Raw genomic sequence first — 22,709 nt, forward strand, 5'->3', positions numbered from 1 at the left:
CCGCCCCTCCCAGCCCCGGGCTGTCCCCCGGGCTCCGGAGGAGTCCCGGCTGCCAGCGCCCGGCCCCGCCGCGACCCCGGCCCCGGCCCCGGCGGCCGCGGCGCCCCCGCCATGACGGTGAGTCGGGACCTGGGGTTCGGGGCTGGGCGGGCGGTGGTCGCGGGGACTCCTCCGGAGCCCGGGGGACAGCCCGGGGCTGGGAGGGGCGGGGGATCCCAGCTGTCAGCCGCCGCCTCCGGGGGTCCCTCCGCTCCGGGGGTCTCTGGAGCCGCCGCTCCCCGGGGGACTCTGTCTCCGGAACTCGAGGCTGTGACGGTTCCTCCTTGGCTCCCTTTGCCCATCACCGCCGGGGGCTCCCCGCGGCCGCTTCGCCCCCGGCGGGCGCCACCCCACCCCGATAAGTGTGAGCGTGGACTGGGCTGAGGCCGGGCCAGCTCACCGCACCGATGACCGCAGTCGGATGCGAAATTCGTGGTCCCCCCGGGCGTGGGGAGCTCCTGCTCGCTGTGGGAAAACAGATGCGGTTTGGGGCAGGGAGCATCCCACCCCTGGGGCGAGCCTTCCTTGGCACGGGCGGCTGCCGGCCCCAGCGGGGTAATGGAGGTGACAGGCTGGGCCGTGCCCGCCGGCCTTTCGCACGGGGGCGGTGGGAAAGGGACAGCTCGTCGCCCGCTGGCTCTTCTTACTGCACGTGTAGGTTCGGGAGCTGCGTGTGTGCTCCAGCCTGGGAGTGATTTCGCTTTCACCCAAGTGAGCTGGAGCGGTTTTGCTTTGTGTTTTGGCCTGGGGCCCACCCCTTGTGGAGCGGGTTCCCTTTTTAGAGGAGACATTGTGCTTTCCGGGAGGCTTGAGAGCCCCTTGCACTATCTCCCGGAGGTGAGAGGAAGCAGTGCCCCAGAACCTGCAGTCCTGAGGAGCTTTTGGGAAAAGCAGGAGGCACCGTGATGACAGAGGCTGGTGATGAAAGGACACACCTGACCATCCTGCTTGGACACTGAGCTTTCTCAGCCTTCTGCAGCCTCTTCTCCTCCACTTCTCCATCCTGGCGCCTCAGTACCACCCAGGAGCCATTCCTTTGCTCCCACCCTGTCCCTTTTCCTTCTTTGGTGTTTACATTCTTCGGATACTTACAGACTGTTATCACCTTCCCTGTAGCCCTTCTTCAACCAGAGCAGGCAGCTGCCGCTCCTTAACCTGCTGTTGCAAGCCAGTCTTTCCAGATATCACCTATGTCCCCAGCTGCCTGAGACCCCCTCCAGTGCCTCTACCTGGCCAGCTGTGGGGCTGAATGTAAAACTCTGGTGGGTATGGATGCAACTGGGCGAAATCACTGCCACCATCTCCCAAGCCATCTGCAGCCCCGAGCTGCAGGGCCATGCATTTTGCTGGGGGTGCATCCTGCCACATCATTGCATCTCCGGCACCCGGATCTCTCCCAGCAGCTCGGCTTTCCTGGATGTTTCCTCCTCCCACTGCTGGGCCGTTTCCTCTGGATGAGGTTCTGTTTGAACCCCACGCTCTTCTCTGACAGTACCCTGAGCTTTTTATGCTGGGTGAGGAGACCGAATTTGGTTGTGGGGTAGGGAAGAAAAGTGGTTTTAAGTACTTTGTATATCAAGTAGGCCTCAGCTTATGGTACTGACCCCGCTATGACAAGAATAGTTCAAAGACAATTCTATAGAGCTGCAGCTCCATGTCTAGGGTTGGCAAGGAAAGCAGAAACCCTGTGCAGTTTGCCTACTTGGGAGAAGACCTCCAGGGGGATTTTCTGGCCCCGGCACTGCACTGGGGGCAGCAGTTCTGGCAGGACTTCGTGGCAGTTTTCCCAGCGACATGCATGCCATTAATATTAATTATTTTGGCAACTAATGCTTTGAGATTGTAAATCCTCGATAAGATGAGACCCAGCTGATCTGTACGGCAGCCCCAGCCAGGATTCCTTTTGCTCCCTCTCTCCCCATGTTGTTTTTCTGCCTCTGTGGAGCCTGCCCATCTCTCTCTCTTCTGTTGAGCGCTCGTGTGTCCCAGGAGGGGGGAGGTTGTACTTTGATGTTTTGTCTCCTTTCCTTCCCTCTAACCACTCTGAATTCAGAGCTGGAGCTTAAGTCACCAGGCTGGAAGGAATAACGGGAAAAAGGGTGGAGCTTCTGCCATGGAGAAAGAATTAATTTTTGGGGTGCTTTCTTAGGGCAGCAGTGGAGCCACCACAACGTCTGGGTTGATGAGGATGCATAAATGTCCCTTTTCTCCTAGCTGCCAGCAGTGCCTCTCACCTCAGCAGGAGGTGAGGTTTGGGAGCCCCCCATGTCCTTTCGTTCTGGTTTCCCTCCCTTCCCAGGGAGCTCGGGGCTGCCGGATGCTTCTGGCCAGGCCTGAAGCTGTAGCGGGCGGTGACCCTCTCCTTGGCAGGACTCCTTGCTCCTGCTCGAACCAATAGCCAGAGTGCCAGGGTGGGCCGGCACATACTCGGCTCTTGCCTCCCCATAACCTTGGGTGTAACCCACGAGCAGCAGCTCAGGGAGGTGAAAGCAGGGAAAGGCTTGGCCTGTCTGTACAGCCAAGGAGCTGGGCTTGTGGGGCAGCTGTGGCTGGCCACTGGGCTTGTTCAGGGGATGTGGAGTGGCCATCGGCTTGCTGTGTCACCTCCTTCTCAGCGGCTCTGTCTCAGCTTGTGGTTGTGACATGTGGGGACTTCTGGTGGCTTCCATTGGACTGGCAGGTCTGGTACTGGACCTCTGGGAGGTCCAGCTCTGGTACCATGACTTCTCCAGCACTGTCCCTGCCTAGTTCGGCTGCAGAAGAAGGGGCAGGTTGGCAAACTGCCTTCCATGGGAGAAGAGACGTTGGACTGAATTCTTTGATGGTGCAACTTCCTGGGAGCCAGCAGGGTTGGGAGGAGGGACCAGCTTGAGCCTGTTTAGCTGAGGGCAAAGCCAGGGAGAGAGGTTCCCCTGAGTCAGCTCTCTGGTGCTCCACTTTGCGAAGAAGATAAACTGGTTGGGATGCTGCACCAGCGACATGAGGTTAGGAGGAGGCAGAGTGTGGGGAAACTTCTCTGTGGCGCAGGGTGATCTGGGTGAAATTCTCTTCATCCTTATCTTCTGTAGCTGTGGCTGGGCAGAGGGCAGGCTCTGTAGTGGGAGGGAGCAGAAAGAGCTGGGTAAGGGAAAAACTCTCGGAATCTCAGAGAGGGTTGAACCTTGGAGGGAGAAGGGAGAGGATCAAGCACTGACTTCATCTCTACCCTGGGGCACATCGTTTAAAGTCAGCGTGTTTTCACAGCTGTTGAATTGCCTCCTGTAGGTTTTTGGTGAGGGCTGAGCTACTATGTTTTTAATAAATTATTGGTGGTGAAGTTACCAGAGGGACATAGCTCTGGGGCACGGACAGCCAGGGTTGGGACAAGGCGTGTCTGGTTCTTTGTGGCTTTGCCTCCATCTCTGAGGCAAGCCCTATTGGAGGTGGTGGAGCACTCCCTTCTGCCCACTCTCCTTGTCCCTGCCTCCCCCTCTCTGAATAAATACCTCTGAGGCACCTTGTGGAAACCTCTTTGCTGCATATTTTCCTTTATTTTTTTTAAACCTCTTCCCTTATCTCCTGCTCCCTCTTACAGGAATGACTGCCTGCTGCTGAGAGCTATGCCCAGTTTTCCTTTGCCAGAGGGTCACATACCCCCATGAGTTTCCTAAAAGGCTATTCCCATTTCTCTTCTGCCACTGGGGACTCACCTTCTACCCCCTGGCATGGAAAGCCCTTTTGTGGGTAACTCCAAGACAGTAATTCTCTGGTTTTTGTTTTCCAGCCGGATCTTCTCAATTTCAAGAAGGGATGGATGTCCATCCTGGACGAGCCAGGAGAGGTAAGCCCCACATGAGAGTCTGCTTCTTCCCCTATCCCCTGTTGCTAGAGAGCCTCGGTGAGCCAGCTGATTTCCTTCCTCCTTGCTCACTGAGGTCTCTCCTGCTGGGAGAGGCAGCAGGAAACCTTTGGTGGAGGTGCCTCTCTCTGTGTGTGGACACAGAGGTTCATGAGTGCCTCTCCCCCAGCTGAGGGTCATGAGGGGGATCTGAGAGGGATGTGGAGGAGGGGGAAGAGAAGGCCAAGAGGTCATAGTGCAGAGCGTCCCTCCTTGCTCCTACACTTTCCCTGGTAACTGCCTATCCATTTCCCTCCTGTCTTTTCCCTTCCCTCCCCCTGCCTGATGCTCCTGCAGTGGAAGAAACATTGGTTTGTGCTGACTGACTCGAGCCTGAGGTATTACCGGGACTCGAACGCAGAGGAGGTAAGCATGGCCAGCCTTTTGCCAGCCCTTTCTTCCTGGCCAGCGGGGAGAGGAGCACAGCTCTGGCATGACCAGGGTGCTTCAGGGACAAGCGACAGCACCATGTCCTCCTGAAGGATGGCAGAGGTGCCAAGCTGCTCTTTGCCAAGAGGTGACAAAGAGGATGAAGGCAGGGTGGCAAAGTCTGGGGGGACCATAAGTGGTGGGAGGTGAGGAGAAGGGCTGGTCCTGTGGCTGGGCATCTGGGATGCTCTCCGTCCATGCTGCTGGCAGCCCTTGGGTTAGAAGAGGCCGTGCTGTGCTGGGGAACTGAGCCTGGCTCCCGAAGAGCCGAGCCTGGCTCCCAGAGGACTGTGGGGTGAAGGCAGAGGTGGCATTTTTCAAAGCTGGCTGAGCACTGATGTCCTAGCGGGTGACTGTTATTGCAGGCTGATGACCTTGACGGAGAAATCGACCTCCGTTCCTGCACGGATGTGACGGAGTTCGCGGTGCAGCGCAACTACGGCTTCCAGATACACGTGAGTGTCCGGCACCGCGTGTACGGAGCAGCAGCCCCAAGGGACACGGGGTGGGAATGTGCGCTCCGTCCCTGTGCCAAGGTGCTGAGAGGCAATTCATACAGATCTTGTGCCAGCGTGGTGGCCCAAGGTTGTTTATTTGACACATGGGTGACAGTGCTCTGGGACATCAGGGCTGCCCTCCTGCAAAGGAAGGAAGGAGGAGGAGGAGGCTTTGCAGGGCTGGCTGAAGGCTGTGCTGGAGGTAGTCCAGGAGCCAAGCTAAATGCCAGGAGTGTCTAATTGACATGTTGACCAAGGCAACTTTCCACAGCTGCGGGGGGGAGCAGTGAACACTGCAGATCTCGATGTAACCTGGCTGACCACGCTCTGAGTGACAACCTGTACCCTGGATCCAGCCCCAGTACAGTTCTGTCCTTGGCTGTTTGTTGTAGCAGCAGGAGGTGGCTGCTAAGGCAGCGTGAGAAATGGTATTTCTGTGGATGTGCGGGGGTGGGCACTTCATGGTCTGGGTTTCCCTGTGCCCTGCTGCTGTACACCAGTGCTGGCACCTGACTCCCAGCACCTGAACAGCTGGATTGCACCAGTGCATGTTTGGCCCAGTGTGCCAGCAAGGTTTCTTTTGCCTTTGCTTGGAGGTAGTCTCATGAAGGAAGTGTAACAGGCTCCCTCTCAAACCGTACATCTCCTCTCCCAACTCTCTACCTGTCCCCAGGAGCCTGAGACAGAGGGTAGCCTTTCTAACAGCCCAGCACCTGTGTATGCCAGTGCCTGTGGGTCTCAGGGAACAAGTGGGAGCTGCTGCACCTCCACCAGGTGCTGACAGGGCCTCTGTCACCTCCCTGTTGCAGACAAAGGATGCCGTCTTCACCCTGTCAGCAATGACCTCTGGCATCCGGCGCAACTGGATCGAGGCCCTGAGGAAGAATGTGCGCCCAGTCAGTGCTCCAGACGTCACCAAGTAAGAGCTGCCCAGTGCTGCTTGTCCTCTTCTCCCTTGCTGTCCCTCCACCCTGACAGGCAGGGGCCAGGAAGGCCCCTCTGGAAATCTCAGCACTCCCAGACCAGCCCTGTCCTCTGCTCCTTCTGAAAAGGGTTTGGTTACACTGGACCCAGGGTGAATCCTTGCTGCCTGGTGGAGAAATCCATTTCCCTGAGGGATGGGATGCTACAGGCCCAGCTCTGCGCCCAGGGTGGGGCTTTGTAAGGCTGAGCTGAGTGAGGGTCTGAGCCTTGAGCAGTTGGTAGTGTCTCTGCTGGCATCCTTTCCCACATGGTGCCTCTCCTTCACCAGTTGCTGCTCTGCTTTCAGACTCTCGGAGTGCAACAAGGAGAACTTCCGTAACTGCGTTCCCCAGAAAGGCTCACTCCGGGCGGAGGAGCAGCAGCGGCTGGGCTCGGGCTCCGAGGGGAACTCAAAGGGCAGTCACTGGAAGGCAGATGGGCAGCGCCATGCCTTTGACTACGTGGAGCTGTCTCCCTTCCCACAAGACCCCGGGAATCAGGCGTCCCTGCAGAGGACGAAAGGGAGCTTGAGGATCTCCGACCGAACTCCCAAGTACGAGGAGCTGGAGCGAGATCTGGCCATGCGCTCGGAGGAGAGGCGGAAATGGTTTGAGAGCCCCGATGGCAGGGTCCCCAACAGCGATGGCCCAGCAGGAGACTCCTCCCGCAAGGTCGGGGAGCAGGACCTCCCCGCTCCTCCACTTTCAGAGGACCAACGAATTCGTCTGAATGAGGAGATAGAGAAGAAGTGGCTGGAGCTGGAACGCCTGCCCTTGAAGGACTTGCAGCGGGTGCCCTTGACAGCACTGCTGAACCAGGGCAAGGGAGGGCAGGGAGACACCAGTGAGGCGCTGAAAAAGGAGGTAAGAGCATCCCTCCTCCCTGAAACTGGGGTTCTGGTGGCCCCTTAATGTGGTCCTTGGCAGCAGGAGGCTCTGCAGAAGAGCAAGGCAGAGGTGCAGGGAGATGTCAGCTCCTTCTGACTCCTCGAATGCATGGAAACTTTTGCAATCTGGTAATGTAAGGCAAGAGGCCAGCTCTCACACACCTGCAGAGGTTCCCCAGACCATGTTTTGGTCCAGGATAATTTCTTTAGTGGCACTACTTGTGTGGAATCTGTGTTTCCTGGGAGTACATTCACAGCCTTTCTTCTCTGGCTATTCCCAAGCCTGCAAGCACTTCACCTGCCAGCCTTTGAAAGTGCAGTGGTGGTTTCCTCCACCTCTGAAAGCTGGGATGTCTCCTCCTTTCCTCACTAGCACTAACCAGGCTGGGGCTGGCTTTGACAGTTTGGTCCCTTGGCAGGCTACTGGGGAAGCAGATGCCTCCATTGGCCATGCATTGTCCTCCCCATCCCTAAGCCCAGGGTTTGGATGTGGCACGTTGATCAGGCCATGGCACTTTTCCACTATTGGCTGAACATTTTTCTCTGTCCTGCCTGGCACAGATCCAGTCACTGCGGGCACAGCTGGAGTCCTGCCGGGCCAGAAATGAGAGCCTTCGGGAGGCAGCAAAATCCCAGGGAGACAGCCATGTGCCCCGAGGGTACATCTCACAGGTGAGTAGGGTGCAGGACTCGGGCCCGGGGGTCACTCCCAGTACCAAACTGGGAAATGCTGGGACTCAGCTTATTGACGAGCAGGTATTGCTAATCATTGGGTTGCCGTGGTGACCCTAACTGGGCCTGTTTGTAATCAATGTTAATTACATAAAGGCTGGTGCATGTTGCCTGGCCTTAAAGGGGCCAGGGTCACAAAGGGAGAGAAGGAGAATTTGGGGAGAGGTGCAGGATCTGTGTCCCGCTTTGTGTGTGGACATGATGCTGGCCTGGGCCGTGGGTGTAAGCTGTCCCCCAGCTCAGGAGTGGGTCAGCAGCTTCCTGTGGAGCCTCTGGTCATTCCCTGGTGGTTTGCTGCTCACCACATGTGCTTCTTGCTAACTGGGGCTCCCGAGTGTCTTGTTAAAAGCAGTCAGTCAGTCCCTGGGGACAGCCTGAGCCCTGAAGGTCACTTTGACAGCACAGCCCATTCATTTGCTGGGACAGCACGTGGGAGAGCCAGCAAAGCAGAATTTGCTCATGCTTCAGCCTCTCACTTCTTTGTTTATTTATTTTGCCCTCTCATGGACTCGTCCAAAGCAAGCAGGGTTACATCCCACAGGGATTTCCTGTGGGGAGGCTGCTGTTCTACCACATAGTGGGGTTCTCAGGATGGGCCTTACATGTTGGAAGATACTGGGGCAGAGGGGGTTGGCAGGGCAGGGAATTGGGGCTGGTGAAGTCTGTTGCAGAGGGTCGGCTGTACCTAGCACAGATAAAGAAACCCAAGCCCTGTAGCACCCAGCCCAGACACTTACCAGTCTCTGTGTTATTGTGATTTAATATTTACAGCTCACAGGCCTCTTTATGGTCAAAAAAAAAAAAAGCAAAAGCAGTGGGGAGGAACTTCCTTATCTTCCTAATAATTTGGCTCAAAAAGCCAGCATTTCACATCTGAGGCCAAACTTGGCTGTTCCCCAAAGGATTCTCTCTCTCTCAGTCTGCCAAGGGTTGCAGCTGGTCTGTGGACAGATCACCAAATTCCTCACCTTTTCCTCTCCTTTGGTTGTTCTGTTCAGCTTCCCTCATCTCAGTAGAGAGGAGTAGCCAGGAAGGGCTTGCATTTACACATGTTCCAGTGTCTTCTGTATGAGCCTTTGCCTTAGTGGGGAAGGAATAGGAAGGCAAGGGGCTGCTGGGGGATGTCTTCCTAGCTCTCTGCTGATGTCTCTGAGGCCCAGGCTATTAATAATAATGGCATGGCTTGTTGGTGAGCAAGTCCTTCCTGAGAGGCTCAGGGAGGTGCTGCCAGCATCTGGAGGGGGAGTGGAGGCATAGCATGAAGATGGGAACCTCTTTGCTTTGCTCTAACTCGAGTTAACCACAGCACTCAGCATAGAAAGAATCATCCCCTTGGTCTCAGGGCCATCACAAAGGAGGGAGAGCTGTGTGAGGAGGATCCCTAACCATTAGGCCATGGGGAGGGCTCTTTGGCAGCCTCTGTCAGGTCACAGGGCAGTGCAGGGTGTCACTTTTCAGGAGAGGAGGCTCGGTTTTCATTGATTCCAGGGGATGCTGCTTCATTTAAAAGGCAGATACTGAGATGCAGTTCCCACTGATGATCTCTTCCAGCCAGGCAGTGCAGCCTAGTGTAGAGTCAGGACTGTGGTGTTGGGCATGTTATTCCCAGCTCTTGGACCAAGAGAGATGTTCCTGTCTTGCTGCATTCGTTTTAAGAGCCAGAGGAGCATTCTTCCTCTGTAAAGCACGAAGGGGGGTTGCAAGATGTGTGTCCCTGTCAAATGGTTGTGTTCAGTGATTAAAGTGCCACCTCACTTTCAGAAAGAAAAGACCCTCCTGGGCAGTAGTCTCACTACTTTCAAAATGTCCCTGGACTTGGGTGAAGTTTGCAAAGGCAAACATCAGCCCAGCCGGGTGCCCGTCCTGGCCCAAGCCCTTCCTTCTTCTCTCCTGGTCTCTCACGTCTCCTTTCCTCCTCACAACAGGAGGCCTGTGAGCGCAGCCTGGCTGAGATGGAGTCGTCTCACCAGCAAGTGATGGAGGAGCTGCAGAGGCACCACCAGCGGGAGCTGGAGCGGCTGCGGCAGGAGAAGGAGCGGCTCCTGGCAGAGGAGGCAGCGGCAACGGCAGCAGGTAGGAGCGAACACCAAGCTGTGCCCCTGCTCAGCTGGGTCCCTCCTGCCCCTCCCCAGTGTCTCTTGCAAGAAGCCAGTGGTCCCAGTCATCTGGAGCCACACTGTTGACTGTGCTGATGCAAGGCTGATGCTCCTTGGAGCATGAGCTTTGGTGCTTCTCACACTGACTGTGCTGGTGGAGATGGGGTGGTAAAGATAGTGAAGGAAATGGGGTCATGTCTCTGTGGATGGGTGAAAGGGGACCAGCACCTTCTTGTAGGTGGGCAAGGCTGGCAGAAGTGGTAGAGAGCTCCCACAGTGCCCTGTGTTAGTCCCCTTGGCAGCATGATGATCCTGGAGTGTGGAGACGGTGGGGGATACCCTGAGGGAAGAAGGGAAAGAGGAGGAATCTGCAAAGACAGATCTGGAAACCTGCAGTGGCAAGAGCTTAGCTAGTTTTCTAGTGTGTTTTCCATGAAGCTGGCACAGCCTGATCCCTCATTTCTCATTGTCCCCCTCTGCAGCCATTGAGGCGCTGAAGAAAGCCCACCGGGAGGAGATGAATAAGGAGCTGGGCAGGACACGGAGCTTCCAGCAGTGCAGCTCTCTCCCAGAAGCCCTCCAGAAGCAGCACCAGTAAGAAAGCACCTCTCTCACTCCACTTGTCCGATGATGCCGCCTTGCGCCAGCGTCACCACACTCCATCTGCAGATCTAGCCCCAAACTTTTCCTCCTGCCACTTCCCCAGCTCCCTCCTCAGGAGTACTGGATGCCCAGTAGTGGCTCCCAGGGCTGCTGGAGCCGTAGGGCAGGGAGGCTTGTCCCCTGCTTGGCTTTTTTCCCCTCTAGCACTTCCCTCATACCTATTGCTATTTCCCCTCTATTTTCTTTATGGAAAGCTCCTCCATTTCTTCTGGCTTGGAGCTCCAAGAAGCACAGCGCTCATGTGCAGGAGTGTGGGAACTGAAGCTCTGGTTCACAGGGATCATTGTTTTGTGCTAGCGACTGATGTGGGCAGAGGCTGGCCATGGCAGGGGGAAAGGCAATGCCAGGGGCCAGGAGCTGGAAAGGGTTTTGGGGCAGCGATGAGCTGGTGCCTCTTTGGCAGGTTGGACGTGGAGTCGCTGAAGCGGGAACTGCAGGTGCTTTCTGAGCAGTATTCCCAAAAGTGCCTGGAAATTGGGGAGCTCACCCAGAAGGCAGAAGAGCGGGAGCAGATATTGGAGCGCTGTCAGCAGGAGGGGAAGGACCTCCTCCGGAAAAATCAGGCAAGAGAAGGGCTTTCCTGCCAGCAGAGACTGTGGAGCACTGGAGCATGTTCCTCCCTCACAGCACAGCCCCTCTGTTAAAACTCCCCTATTTGTTCATATTTCTTCCCTTCTGAGATTTTATCATCAGAAAGAAAAAGATTAAGAGTTAGAGGCTGTCTTAACTGTGGCATTGAATATGGCGAGTGTATTCTGCTGGATGTAAATGCTGCCATTGCCTATGGACCGGGGGTTACAACATGGTCTCTAAGCTGGACAAGGGCTGGCATGAAGATGGAATGGTCAGGACATGTAAGAGGTCCATGCCATGGCTACTCTGACATCTTTTGGCTTTGCCTGCAGGAGCTGCAGACCCGTCTGTCGGATGAGATTGGGAAGCTGCGCAGCTTTATTTCGTCACGGGGCTCTGGGGACCGCACCTCTCACAACAACGAGCGGAGTTCCTGCGAGCTGGAGGTACGGGAGTCCCCCGGCTGCCCTGCTGCCTCCATCCCCACCCGTCCCGGGGGTCTTCTCTTCTTGATGGCTTTGGCTCGGAGCAGGTGGGAGGAGGTGCTGAATGGAGCAGTGGGGACGGTGCAGGAAGCAGAAGGCAAGCCTCCCCTCCGCTGCTCTCGCAGGCTGCTTGCGCTGTTTCCTGCCCCAGCCCTCCTGGCCCTTCCTTCCTTTTCCACTGCCGTGCTTGCGCCAGGGCCTGCCGGCCTTTCCGAGGCGGTGGCTCTTGAGTCACCTCTGGTTCCTGTCCCCCTTCTCTGGCCCAGGTGCTGCTGCGGGTGAAGGAGAATGAGCTCCAGTACGTAAAGAAGGAAGTGCAGTGCCTCCGGGAGGAGCTGCAGATGATGCAAAAGGTCAGTGTTTTCTGGGAGCAATTGGGAAGCAGCAGGAGAGGGAAGGGAGGGAAGCACCAGGGCTCCATATCAGCAGGGTTTGGCTGGCTTTCATGGGATGCTTGAGACAAACCCTCTTGTCACCTGTGCTGCTTGTCCTTGCTGACTGCAGAGTACAAGGGAAGAGTCACGCAGACTTAGCTGCTGGTTTCCCCAGATGTATGCACACATAAGCATGGACAAGACACTTTTGCAAGTGGGAAACCTGGATGAAGGCTGGCTGGTGCTCTGCTTCCCCTGGTTGTCCCCTCTCTGAGTGGATGTGTTTCCCCGGGCACCGTTTCTGAGTGTGCTGCTCCCTCCACTGGCAGCAGCTCCTTCAGAGGAATTTTCAAAGGCCCCTGCCAAAGGGGAAGCTGAAAGAAGCTTTGGAATTCAGTGAACTTACTCACATAAGTTTTTGGCCGTATCAGCAGCTGTGCCTGGCTCTCTCAGTAGCCTGCATTCCTGGTGGGGTTATGTTTCCCATATGGTTGCCCCACATGCACAGAAGCAGTGGTAAAGCCCACATCACCTCCTCAACTTGATGCTGCAGATCTCTGCTGCTATGGGACCAGCATCTGCCTTCCTCCCTGGCCTGGTATTTTTAAAGTGATACCTCCATGCTCCTCTTCTGAATGGTTTCTGCATGACCCAGATTGGGATGGGCTTCAAACCCAGGGCTAGCTCTCCCCTCCTCACCTGCTGGCTCTTCTGCTGGGTTCATCTTGCTGCCACCCTCCCTAAAATCAGCCCTGCAACCTGCCTGACCCCTCTCCGTCCCCTGGCAGGACAAGAGATTTGCCTCAGGGAAATACCAAGATGTCTATGCAGAGCTGAATCACATCAAGGTGCGCTCGGAGCGAGAGATCGAGCAGCTGAAGGAGCACCTGCGCCTGGCCATGGCGGCTCTGCAGGAGAAGGAGTCGCTGTGCAACAGCAAGTAACGGTGAGCACTGGGGTGCTGTGACGTCTCCTGCGGGGGCAGGTGGCTGAGACTGGCTGCTGCAGGGGCGTGGGAGCTGCCACTCTCCTGCTGCCATTTTCTCCTGCTCCCCTCAGTTCTGGAACTTTAGGCTTAAACTCGTCCTTCTCTGCTTCTCGCATCCTCTTGGCCTGCACTCCTGGCCCTCCTGTTGTCCCTGACGTTCTCCCAGCCCCCTTTCCACGGTGCTGCTCTTGATGCAGCCAGCACCAATCGCTGCTCAACCAGGCTGCTTGTGGGAGCCAGGCAAATGCTGGCCTTCACCCCGTGGCTTGGGTGACAGCGTGGGTAGTTACACGTTCCCCGTGTAGGCAGTGTTTCTGCTCCCTTCACCTTTGAAGTGGTTATATCGCAGCAGGATAATTTTAGGTCTGCATCAAAGCAGGCCCGACTAGACCCAGCCCTTCTCCCACACTCACCTGCAGGCATCTCTGCCACACACAGGGGAGAAGCAGGGTGACAGGAACGAGGGTGTCCTGTTGTCCAGAGTGCTTCTGCTTCTTGCTTGCTCCACCAGCGCTTGCTGATGGGTGCTGAGTGGGTCTGTAGCAGGGCACCAGCCTGCCATCTCCCCAGGGAGCTGAAGGGATGGCATTTCTGTGCTCACTGGAGTCTTTCTAAACCATTTGTGGTTTTGTCTCTCTCCAGGTCTGCTCTACATTTGTTATCTGTTCTTGTTTTGTATTTGCTCCATTCCTCACTTGTGGGGAGAGAGAGGTTGAATCCCCATCCGTTATCACCTTGGCAAGGAATCCCACACACCCCCAACCTCCTCACTCCCCTCCCAAAGCTTTTTTGATGAACCCTTTTTGCCTGCATACCTGAGCACATTGTTTGGACTGGCTCCTTACATGCACCTTCTTCAGGATTTTATATGTGAAAATTATATTTTATAGAGGAATTTTTCTCCCATGGAAAGGAGGGGAAGAGGAGGAGGACAACTTTTACTACGTCACCAGCATTTTTCTAACCTGAAAAAGAGAATCTGGTTTTTCCCCCTTTCCTAGCCCCATTTCTCTTGGCCACACACAGCCACCTTTGGCACATACTCCCTCTCTTCCATATGTCTCCACGGTCCCCCTGGGATGTACAGCAAGGACCATGCTCCCCCTCCCTGTGCCACCCCCAGGGACCTGCGGAGAAGACACGCAAGCCATAGGAGGGAGCTGCCGGGGCAATCTGCCATGGATGTGCTTGCCTGAGACGGTTGAAAGAGGACACCTTGGCAAGAGTCCGCATGATCGAGCTCTCTCTCTGTGACTGCCCTTTTGGCTCCTGCAAGAACCTGAACTGGCAGGAGCCCAGAGCCACGGGGCTTCTCCTTTCTGGGGAAGTGGAGCTGTGAGGCTGCTACTGCACCTGCCCGAGCCAACCTCCCCAAGGTGGCAGCTGCTCCGCTGTGCCCTTCAACTTTTAACTTAATAAAATCTTCCCCTTTCGCTGAGAAAAATGTGTTCCTTGAGAGGAAGGCTTGCATGTGGCCCTAATCCAGTGGGGGGGGGCGGGGGGGGGGGGGGTGTGGTTTTTCAAGGTTTTGGGGTATACTGACCAGCTGCTTCCTTTCTTCAGGATTTGGCAAGGGAAAGCAGCAGGAACACCCCTGGACTCTGGCCAGAGAGCGAGAGGAGCCTTGCAGTGCTGTTATCCAGCAGTTTGCCCTGCCTTTGGGTTTGAGGGGGGAAATAATCTGCTTCACCACACTGCTCCCAAAATTTTACATGGACCCTGAGCCTCATGGAGAAAGAGCTGAGCCTGAGCTGCATTAGTAAATCCAGTATTGGAAGGGCACATGGCACTGCAAATTACTGGCAGAGTAAACGGTATAGAGAGATTCTGGGGAGATGAGAGAGATCTCAAACGCTTTCCTCCTCCTGTTTGTTGTGTGAAGCATGTTGCCTTTTTGTCAGGATGGAGGACCTGGGGCTGACTACTTCTCATTCAGCCCCATCCCAATGTAAACAGGAGCTGTTGTTCTACAGAGAGGGTGCTGGTAATTATGGAAGAGATCTAATTGTGGGCACATGCTGGGGCTGGAGACAACATCTGAAGAGGGAAAAATGGGGTCAAGGAGGACCCTTGGATGGAGGTGACAGACATTGGCTGGGAGACTGGAGTACTGTGAGATCTGGGGATGGAAGCAGGGTGTAAGAATGTGGTGGCAGCCAAAATGAGGGGTGTTAGGGTGGTACTCTTCTGCTCAGGATATGGTCGCCTTGCCATGGTATTGGCATCCCCTCGGGAAAGAGGGTGCAGGCCAGCCCTTCCCTTGGGAAGGGCTGAGGGGACTACTTTCCCTAGGTAAGGCAGACCACTTTGTTAGTCACAGATTCTCGTAAAACTGGGCTGCAGATTTTAGTCGTGCACAAAGCCCTTGGGCAACCCAATGTATGGTGCAAGAGTCCAAGCAATGAGCTCAGCTCCCCACTACGCTTGTCAGGCACCAGGGCTTGCTCTTGATGGTTTTTGGCCTCCTGCCTCTGGACTAGAAACCCTTCTGTCCCTGTGCTGCCCAAGGTCCAGGCTTTTCCTTCTGCCTCCCAGCAGAACATGGCTGTTGCCATCAAGTTTGGAATGGGGCGAGCATTTGGCATTTGGAGGGCTGGGATGGCAAGAGGTGAAAGAACAGCTCAGAGCAGCTGTTTTCAGGCTGCAGGGCTTGGTCTTGCCATGGGAATTTATAGGAGCCGAAAAAGAAGGGGAAAAAAGGGTTCAGGGCACAGTGTTGCAGGCCATGTGTGTTTTTTAGAAAAAATAACCACTCAATCAACAGTCTGCATAGTTGTACCTACTCCTGGGGGAGGAAACTCCTGAGAGTGGGGCATTGGGGGCGAGCAAAGGGCAAGCAAGGGGTGAACTGCACACTGCTCTTTGCACAATGCTCAGCACCCGCTCACCTGCCCCTTTCCCAAAGAGTTGGGTATCTTGTGTTTGGGTTGGTTTGTTGGGGCGGTGTTTGTTTTCTTCTGCCTTTCTGATGAGGGCTGCTCAGCCCGATAAATGTGTGGCATAAGCACAGGCAAAATGTGTGTGCCCCTGACATGTGGTGGAGCTGCCCCTCCTTGAGGCTCTGTGGCTGCAGATCAGCCCCTGGCAGGGTAGGCTCATCCCCTCATCCCGGGGTGCTGTGGGACGCCGCCTCCAAAATTGGCACGGCACTAATCAGGCAGAGCCTGTCTCGCCTGCGGCGGGGCGATATGGTCACGCCGTCATCTCCACATCCTTATCTCCTGGGAGCAGGGGAGCCGGGTGGGGAAGAGTGGCCAGAGAGGAAATGACCAAAATGCCCACGGGTGACAGGCGTGATGGCTGGCAGAGCCCAAAAAACATCCCAAAGCGATGGTTGCACCCTGTCCACTTGCTTGCAGCCAGATTGTGGCTGTGACAAACATCCCAGCCTCAAGAACAGGGAAAACCCACAGCTGTACGGCACCATGGCTGTATGGGAGCCAGCACCCCAGCTCACATAAGGAGCTTGCCCTTAAAAACAGCCCATAAATCTTTTAGAACAGTGGTAATCAGTCCAGCAGTCAGAGGCAATGCACCTTTGCCATTTATTTTTGTCCTTCAAGCCTGCTCTGCCCCTGGCTATGGCCAAGCTGAGTGGCTTCATGTTGGGCTGACCACACTGCATTGCACACCGGGGACTCAGAGCTGAAGCTCTGATGAGCACAGCTGGAACTTCAGCTAGTTTCCCTGTTTTGCTATTAAAAAAGCACAGAAGCACTTGGATCTGAGTACCACCAAGACCAAGTCCCACTGCTGAGGATTTTGAGTCTCTGAAAAGGAAACTGGGTAAAACGAAGTGTTATCACTGACATTAATTGCCAGAAATGCCCTGGTGCTCTCAGAGGCCTATGAACAGCTGTCCTGCCCCTACAAGGCAGGGGCTGTTGCCCGAAGGATCACAGTGGACACGGTTTGACCATTTAAGACAAAATCTGCAGCTGGAAATGTGTAAATCCCCATGGGGTCTGGTTGAACTCAGTGCAGGGAGGGAGGAGAAGGTAAACAGGATTACAGAGAGGATTCTTCTGCCAGGCTCTGTCCTCTGGGGTTTGTTGGAGAAGTGGGATTTCCCAATCTCTGCAGACTAATGCCAGACAGGGAAGGCTCAGGAGGCTTGGAGTGGTTGGGTAGCAATTCTTGAGGAGAAAAGTGGGTGTAGGGGGTAACCCACCCCATCCTCGGCATGGTGGCAGGTTCATGTGGCCAGAAATACAGGCATGAACCTAAGATGGCCATGGTGGCATGTGTGGCCCATGGGAATAACTCTTCCTTCTGGGTGAGTCCCCCATGCTGCCTGCAGTGGGGTGCCAAAAGCGCTGGACCCACTTTCCAGAAGCAGCAGGGCTTGCATTGCTTGGCAGCATCTCCATTCCACCTCCAGCCCTGACATCCTGCCAGGGGCTGGAAAATCCTCTCATCCTCTCAGTCCTGACCAGTTGATGTTAAAGATGCATTGTCAAAACAGTGCACGGTTCAAGGGGTGCATTCCAATATCAAGTGGGGTGCTTGGGGGTTTACCTTGACCAGGTTACCCCCAGGTCCAAACCCAGCAGCAGCCGCTGCTGTGACCACCTGTGTGCCTTCCCTCCAGTGAGTTGCCTGGGGGCATGGGATCTTCCCCTTAGACTGACTGGCTAAAATTTAGGGATCTAGTCTATATGAAAGGGCCAGAACCTCCATGCACAGGGGAGAGCGTGTTTGTTTGCCAGCAGCGGCACCCGCCGGAGGAGGCTGAGCAGCCCGGATCAGCTGCAGGAGCTGCCCAGGTGAATGTCTGAGATTAGACCCCTGAGGTGGCCAGAGTTAGGTAAAGCATCTGTCCCTCCCTGCCACCTTTCCCCCCACTGCCTTCGCCTCCCCATCACTGCACTGGATTGATAACTGCTGCCTGGGTTTTAGGGCTGGAGGCTCTGCAGGCAGCCTGTGGCGCTGTGCCAACCCCGGGGGCCAATTCCTAAACCCCCCCTAAGCCTCCTGGTCTCCCCTCGGAGGCCGGCGTACAGGCAAGCCACTCGTGACGGTTACAAACTTGGATGCAAAGAAAAGCAGATGGGGCCTTATCTCTGTGCCTGGGCTGCCTACGTGCAGGCAGCCAGCGGTTTATTCCCAGATAGGGAAAATGAGAAGTCCTTCAGCCAGTCAAAATGTTGTACAGAGGCCACCAGAGCTCCCTGCCTGTGCTCTCCAGATGGGATGGAAAGCTATGTATTAATTAGGTCTTAAACAAAAGCAAACCCCAGGGGCGGTGGGAGGGTGGTTATTCCTCTCCACAATTAGGAGCAATTTGCTCCTAATAAAATCAAAATGTTTTCAGGTGCTAAGAACCTTTCCCACTCCCCAAATGGAATAGAGCATGTGAAGAAACTCCATGAGGGAGGAAGGCACAAGGAGATGCCTTTGGTCTTTCCATCTGTGGGAAAGCATCAGGGGCCTGAGTGTCTTCTCCCAGGCCAGGTCCTCACATAATACAGGAGCAGCTATCAAAGACTTCTATTTAAATGTAGTGATGGGACAAGGGGGCATGGCTCTAAACTGAAAGAGGGCAAGTTTAGATTAGATATTAGGAAGAAATTCTTTACTGTGAGTGTGATGAGGCACTGGAACAGGTTTCCCAGAGAAGTTGTGGATGCCTTGTCCCTGGAAGTGTCTAAGGCCAGGCTTGATGGGGCCCTGAGCCAGTTGGTCTGGTGGAAAGTGTCCCTGCCCATGGCAGGGAAGTTGAAACTGGATGATCTTTAAAGTCCCTTCCAACCCGAACAATCCTATGATTCTATGGTTCTATTTCTAATTTTTATTATCTTGATTTCTACTTTTTCTGTTATTTCAATTTCTGTATTTATATTTGTATTTATGTATCTATACTGGAGTTTAATGTGTACTTCTGTGTGTCCCTGACTGGTGGTTTTCATGGCCCCAGACACCCAGGGCACACAGAGGTTATTGAGAGGTGCTCACTGTGTATTTTAATGCCACGCTGGAGCACTGGGACGTTTGGTTCTTCTCTGAGCCCAGCATGGCATGTTGGTGGGCACCAGGTGGCTGCCCCCGCGTGTTTTTAAAAAACAAGGGGAAAACATCATCTAAATCCTACAGGCAAGATGATGATAGCAGCTATATTTAATCTCCCAGGAACAGCCGACTGCTCACCCAGCAGGGAAAGGATGGCTGATTGCCACTGTGTCCCTGCTCTGTCCCCTCACTAAGAGCTGTGTGTGTCTCCCAAAACAAGGGGACAGCCTGTTATTTGTGACCCCTCGCCATTCGCATGCAAGGGCTGAGCTGGTGTTCCTAAAGCACCTGGTGGAGAGCAAAGGGACAGAAGAGGGAGTAGCAGCACTTGGCCATGGGCTATTGCTGCTGAGCTGACTTGTGCCCAGTGCTCCCCCTTTTCTCCTTGCTGCCATCACCAGTGTCTTCTCTAGTGTCCCTTCTTGCCCCCTTAATGTCTTCCACAGCATCTTTCCTCGTCCCCTGATATTTTCCCAGCGTGTCTCTTTGTGTCGTCCCTAAATGTCCCTCCTTAACCCCCTGTGTCCTCCCTAAGTGTCCCTCTCCTCTTGATGCTGCCCTGAGTACCCCTGACATGCCTGTCCCTCTCTTACCGATGTCCCCAATGTCCCCTCCAGTGTCCTTCCTTGTCCCTACACAATATCCTTCCAAATGCACCTGGCACCTAAGCTGCCCCACTAAATGGCCCCTGCAAGTCCTCGCTCTTCGTTGTCCCCCGCTGGTCCCGCCAGTGTCCCTCCTTGTCCCCACCGTGTGTTCCCCCAAATACTCTTATTTATTCCGCAGTGTCCCCCGCACTGTCCCTCCCTGTCCCTCCCGGCGGGTCGGGTCAGGGCGTGGCAGGGGACACGCGGGGACACGGGCGGCGGGTGGCGCGCGCGGGGCAGTCCTCCCCGCGGTCCGCACCGCGGCTTTAAAGGGAGCCCGCGGCGGGCGCGGCCGCAGAGGCACCAGCGGGGGCACCGGCGGCAGAGCGGCACCGGCTCTGCTGCGGCTTCACCCACCCACCGCTCCCTTCCCAGCCTCTCCCCGCCCAGGGGCGAGGGTCCCAGGCCGGGCGGGCCACGCTTCCAGCCGCGAGGGCATAGCGGGGCATCGCGGGACGAAGCACTCGCCATGAGCGACAGCCCGATCCCACTGCCGCCGGCTTCGGCCGCCAAGCCCAAGCGGGCCCGGTCAGCGCGGCGGCCGGCAGCCCACCCTGCCTACTCGGACATGATCACGGCAGCCATCCGGGCCGACAAGAGCCGCGGCGGCTCATCCCGGCAGTCTATCCAGAAGTACGTGAAGAGCCACTACAAGGTGAGCCAGAACGCCGACGTCCAGATCAGGCTGGCCATTCGGCGCCTGCTCGCCACCGGAGTCCTCAAGCAGACCAAAGGAGTTGGTGCCTCCGGCTCTTTCCGCCTAGCCAAGGCCAGCAAGGCGAAGAGGTCTCCAGCCAAGAAGAGGAAGAAGGCAACCAGGAGAAGATCCACTTCGCCCCGGAAGCCGGCTAGGTCCAGGAAAGCCAAGTCCCCGGCCAAGAAGCCCAAATCTGCTGCCAGGAAGGCCAGGAAGAAGTCAAGGAGCAGCCCTAAGAAAGCCAAGAAGCCAAAGACTGTTAAGGCCAAGTCCCTGAAGGTATCCAAACCCAAGAAGGCGAAGCGGTCGAAGTCCAGAACCAAGTCCAGTGCCCGGAAGTCGCCCAAGAAGAAGTGAGAAGTCTAGAGGCGTTTTGGTACTCTCCCCATTGGTTCTGTAAATAGCTGTTGCCTTTATTTTTACTCCTTTCCATTGCATTTTATAAAGAATTGATCTACTCCTGAACAGAAATAGCTTAAACAAGGCAGATGATGAATGAAAAAAAAACAATTTTAAAGTGTTACCGGTCTGGGTTTTTATTCTGATGTCTCAGAAATTTCTTGTGTGTGTGTCTGTTGGTTTTATTAATGCTGGGCTGCTTGTTGTGTGTTGGGAGTGATGGTGACTCTGTGTGTCTGTTGGGGTCGTGCAGGATTTCAATTCCTGGTCCTGCCCCAGCTCCTGGGGGTTGTGTGTTTGCTGGTGCCGGGCAAAGACATTGGTGGGAAGCCAGAACACATGGCTGCAAAAGCCCTGGCCTTCCCTGGAGGGAGAAAAGGGATCCCTGCTCCCTCATCCACTGCTGCGGATCCCCACCACGGGGATGAGGTGAGGAATGTTGGGCTGCTGGGTGTGAGGTCCAGCTGGTGCTGGAGATAACCAGGGCTGCCCGCCTGCCTGTGGAGCTGCCTGAGCATGGCTGGGTGGTGGCAGGGACTTTTGGGGCAGGGATGGGATGGAGAAGGTGGAGCGGGGCCAGAGTCTGTCCACCTTGGCTTTCAAGGAGTGGAAGGTGTCCATGAAGTGGGAAGTGGGATCACTGTAGGGAGAGAGGACAAACACAGCCATAAGCAGCTTTGCTCCCTAGGGAGGAACATCCTGAGGCAGTGGACAGCTCTGCAGGTGGGCTGGGGTGGGCAGCTAGGGCAGGGTGAGGCGGGACTGCAGGCTTGGCCCTGCTGTGACCCGGGGGCTCTGGCTTTGTGCCCAGTGGAGGCTGGCACGACTCCAGAGCCTGCCTGGCCCCTGCCAGAGCCCCTCCCTGGGCTGGGCTGGGTGATCCTGACAGCCAGGGCTGGCAGGCAGCCTGTGGGCTGGCCTCGCTGCTCACCAGGGTCTGAACCTCAGGCAGGGGCTGCCTAATCCCTCTTGGCTAGAGACAGAGAAACTTCTTGATCATCAGGATCCCCAGCTAGCTGGGCCAGGAGTTCCAGAATCTCAGGGGCTCTGGGTGCCCAGTACCCTTGGGCTTGCTGTGCCTAAATGTCATAAGCCCATGGTCCTCACCCTCTCTGATGGCTCCCAAATCCTTCAGCATGTTCTTCCTGAATCACTTGGGCAAATGGTGCCTGAGTCTTTTAGCCATTAAGGATTCCAAACTATGTACTTCAGGGTACTGAATTCCTTGGTCTGGATGCATCTAATCCCTGTGGGCCCTTGTTCCTAAGACCCTTGGATCAAAGGCTTCCAGAATACCTAGGCTGGAGACCCTGAACACCTTTCAAGACCCTGGTACCTAATTCCCCTGGAATGAGTGCCACTCTGGCCGCAGAGTTCCCCAGTCAGCTGTAGTAGAGGAAGGAGATGCCTAATCCAGATGGAACAGGTTGCCCAGAGAAGTTGTGGATGCCCTGTCCCTGGAAATACTCCAGCCGAGGTTTGATGGGGCTCTGAGCAACCTGGTCTAGTGGAAGGTGTCCCAGCCCATGACAGGGAGCTTGGAAACAGAAGATTTTAAGGTCCCTTCTAACCCAAACCATTCTATCATTCTGTGACCCTTTGTGTCTAAAGCCACTAAGCCTGTAGTTTGGCCAGAGGTGCTCAAATCCCTTGGGTTTGGGTATTCTAATTGTAACCTGGTAAATACTAAACCTTTCTGTCCAATGGATTATTGGTCACCTCAGCTGGATGTACCCACACAGTACAGCCCCGTGGTTTGTTACCCCAGTGGTGGGCACCCATAAACCACCTAGCTGCAAAGATCCAAGTCACCTGTACTAAGGACCCCAAATCCCTAGGTAGAGGCACCTAATGCTCCCGGCCTTGTTATTCTTAAGGTCCGTGATGCCCTGTTGCTAGGAAATCCCTCAGACCCTAGTACATAACCCCACTGCAGGTCCTATATCCCATAGATGACGTGCCCCCAAAATCCCTCAGACTCCGTATGGCCTGGCTCTGGGGCGCCTAAACCCCTTGGGACAGATCCTCTCCTCCAAGGAAGATGCCGAACGCCTCCTGGAGAAAGTACCCAAGCGCTTCCAGCCGCCGCTACAGCAGCGCCCGCCCCGCCCCGCCCCGCCCCGCCCCGCCCCGCCCCGCCCAACGTGGGGCGGTGCCCCGGCGGCCAATGGGCATTGGTCGGTAATTAACCCGTGATTAATTAGGCCGATCGGGCGCCAGGGCCCGCCCCGGGGCGTGCGGATCGCCGGGATGTGGCGGGCGGCGGCGGTGCGGGCGGTGCGGGGCGGCGGGGCCGGCGCCCCCCCAGGAAGCGCCGGGTAATTACCGACCAATGCCCATTGGCCGCCGGGGCAC

The 22,709-nt window shown here is 55.8% G+C and overlaps 3 protein-coding genes across 5 annotated transcripts in view; all 3 read left to right on the plus strand.

Moving 5' to 3' along the window:
- Positions 1–14,046, plus strand: part of LOC121675207 (TRIO and F-actin binding protein) — a 22,103-nt gene extending 8,057 nt beyond the window's left edge. The window contains exons 1-14 of one of the 3 annotated variants that reach the window (XM_042050389.1): positions 83–117; positions 3,803–3,859; positions 4,214–4,282; positions 4,711–4,800; positions 5,652–5,761; positions 6,113–6,668; positions 7,253–7,363; positions 9,349–9,496; positions 10,002–10,113; positions 10,586–10,745; positions 11,088–11,201; positions 11,507–11,593; positions 12,403–12,560; positions 13,245–14,046. In XM_042050389.1, the coding sequence (XP_041906323.1) occupies positions 112–117; positions 3,803–3,859; positions 4,214–4,282; positions 4,711–4,800; positions 5,652–5,761; positions 6,113–6,668; positions 7,253–7,363; positions 9,349–9,496; positions 10,002–10,113; positions 10,586–10,745; positions 11,088–11,201; positions 11,507–11,593; positions 12,403–12,558 (1,776 nt within the window). In that variant the 5' untranslated portion in view covers positions 83–111 and the 3' untranslated portion in view covers positions 12,559–12,560; positions 13,245–14,046. Of the gene's footprint in view, positions 1–82; positions 118–2,987; positions 3,024–3,802; positions 3,860–4,213; positions 4,283–4,710; positions 4,801–5,651; positions 5,762–6,112; positions 6,669–7,252; positions 7,364–9,348; positions 9,497–10,001; positions 10,114–10,585; positions 10,746–11,087; positions 11,202–11,506; positions 11,594–12,402; positions 12,561–13,244 lie in introns of those variants that run through there. The other 2 variants (XM_042050388.1, XM_042050387.1) reach the window with 2 other exon arrangements.
- Positions 1–22,709, plus strand: part of GCAT (glycine C-acetyltransferase) — a 27,821-nt gene that overhangs the window by 694 nt on the left and 4,418 nt on the right. Inside the window, exon 2 of the mRNA XM_042050392.1 lies at positions 1,517–1,536. The gene's annotated coding sequence lies outside the window, so the exon portion shown is untranslated. The remainder of the gene's footprint in view (positions 1–1,516; positions 1,537–22,709) is intronic.
- On the plus strand, positions 19,543–20,478 carry LOC121675210 (histone H5). The gene has a single exon (XM_042050391.1). The coding sequence runs from the start codon at positions 19,728–19,730 to the stop codon at positions 20,310–20,312; it is 585 nt and encodes a 194-aa protein (XP_041906325.1). The 5' UTR covers positions 19,543–19,727; the 3' UTR covers positions 20,313–20,478.

The sequence above is a fragment of the Corvus kubaryi genome, unplaced genomic scaffold (assembly GCF_017639235.1).
Source record: "Corvus kubaryi isolate FWS band 111438036 unplaced genomic scaffold, C.kubaryi_AGA036_p1.0 74, whole genome shotgun sequence".
Lineage (NCBI taxonomy): Eukaryota > Metazoa > Chordata > Aves > Passeriformes > Corvidae > Corvus > Corvus kubaryi.

Bases quoted from the DNA above. Each gene is read 5' to 3' on its own strand.
- LOC121675210 (XM_042050391.1), top strand. From the start codon at position 19,728: ATGAGCGACAGCCCGATCCCACTGCCGCCGGCTTCGGCCGCCAAGCCC.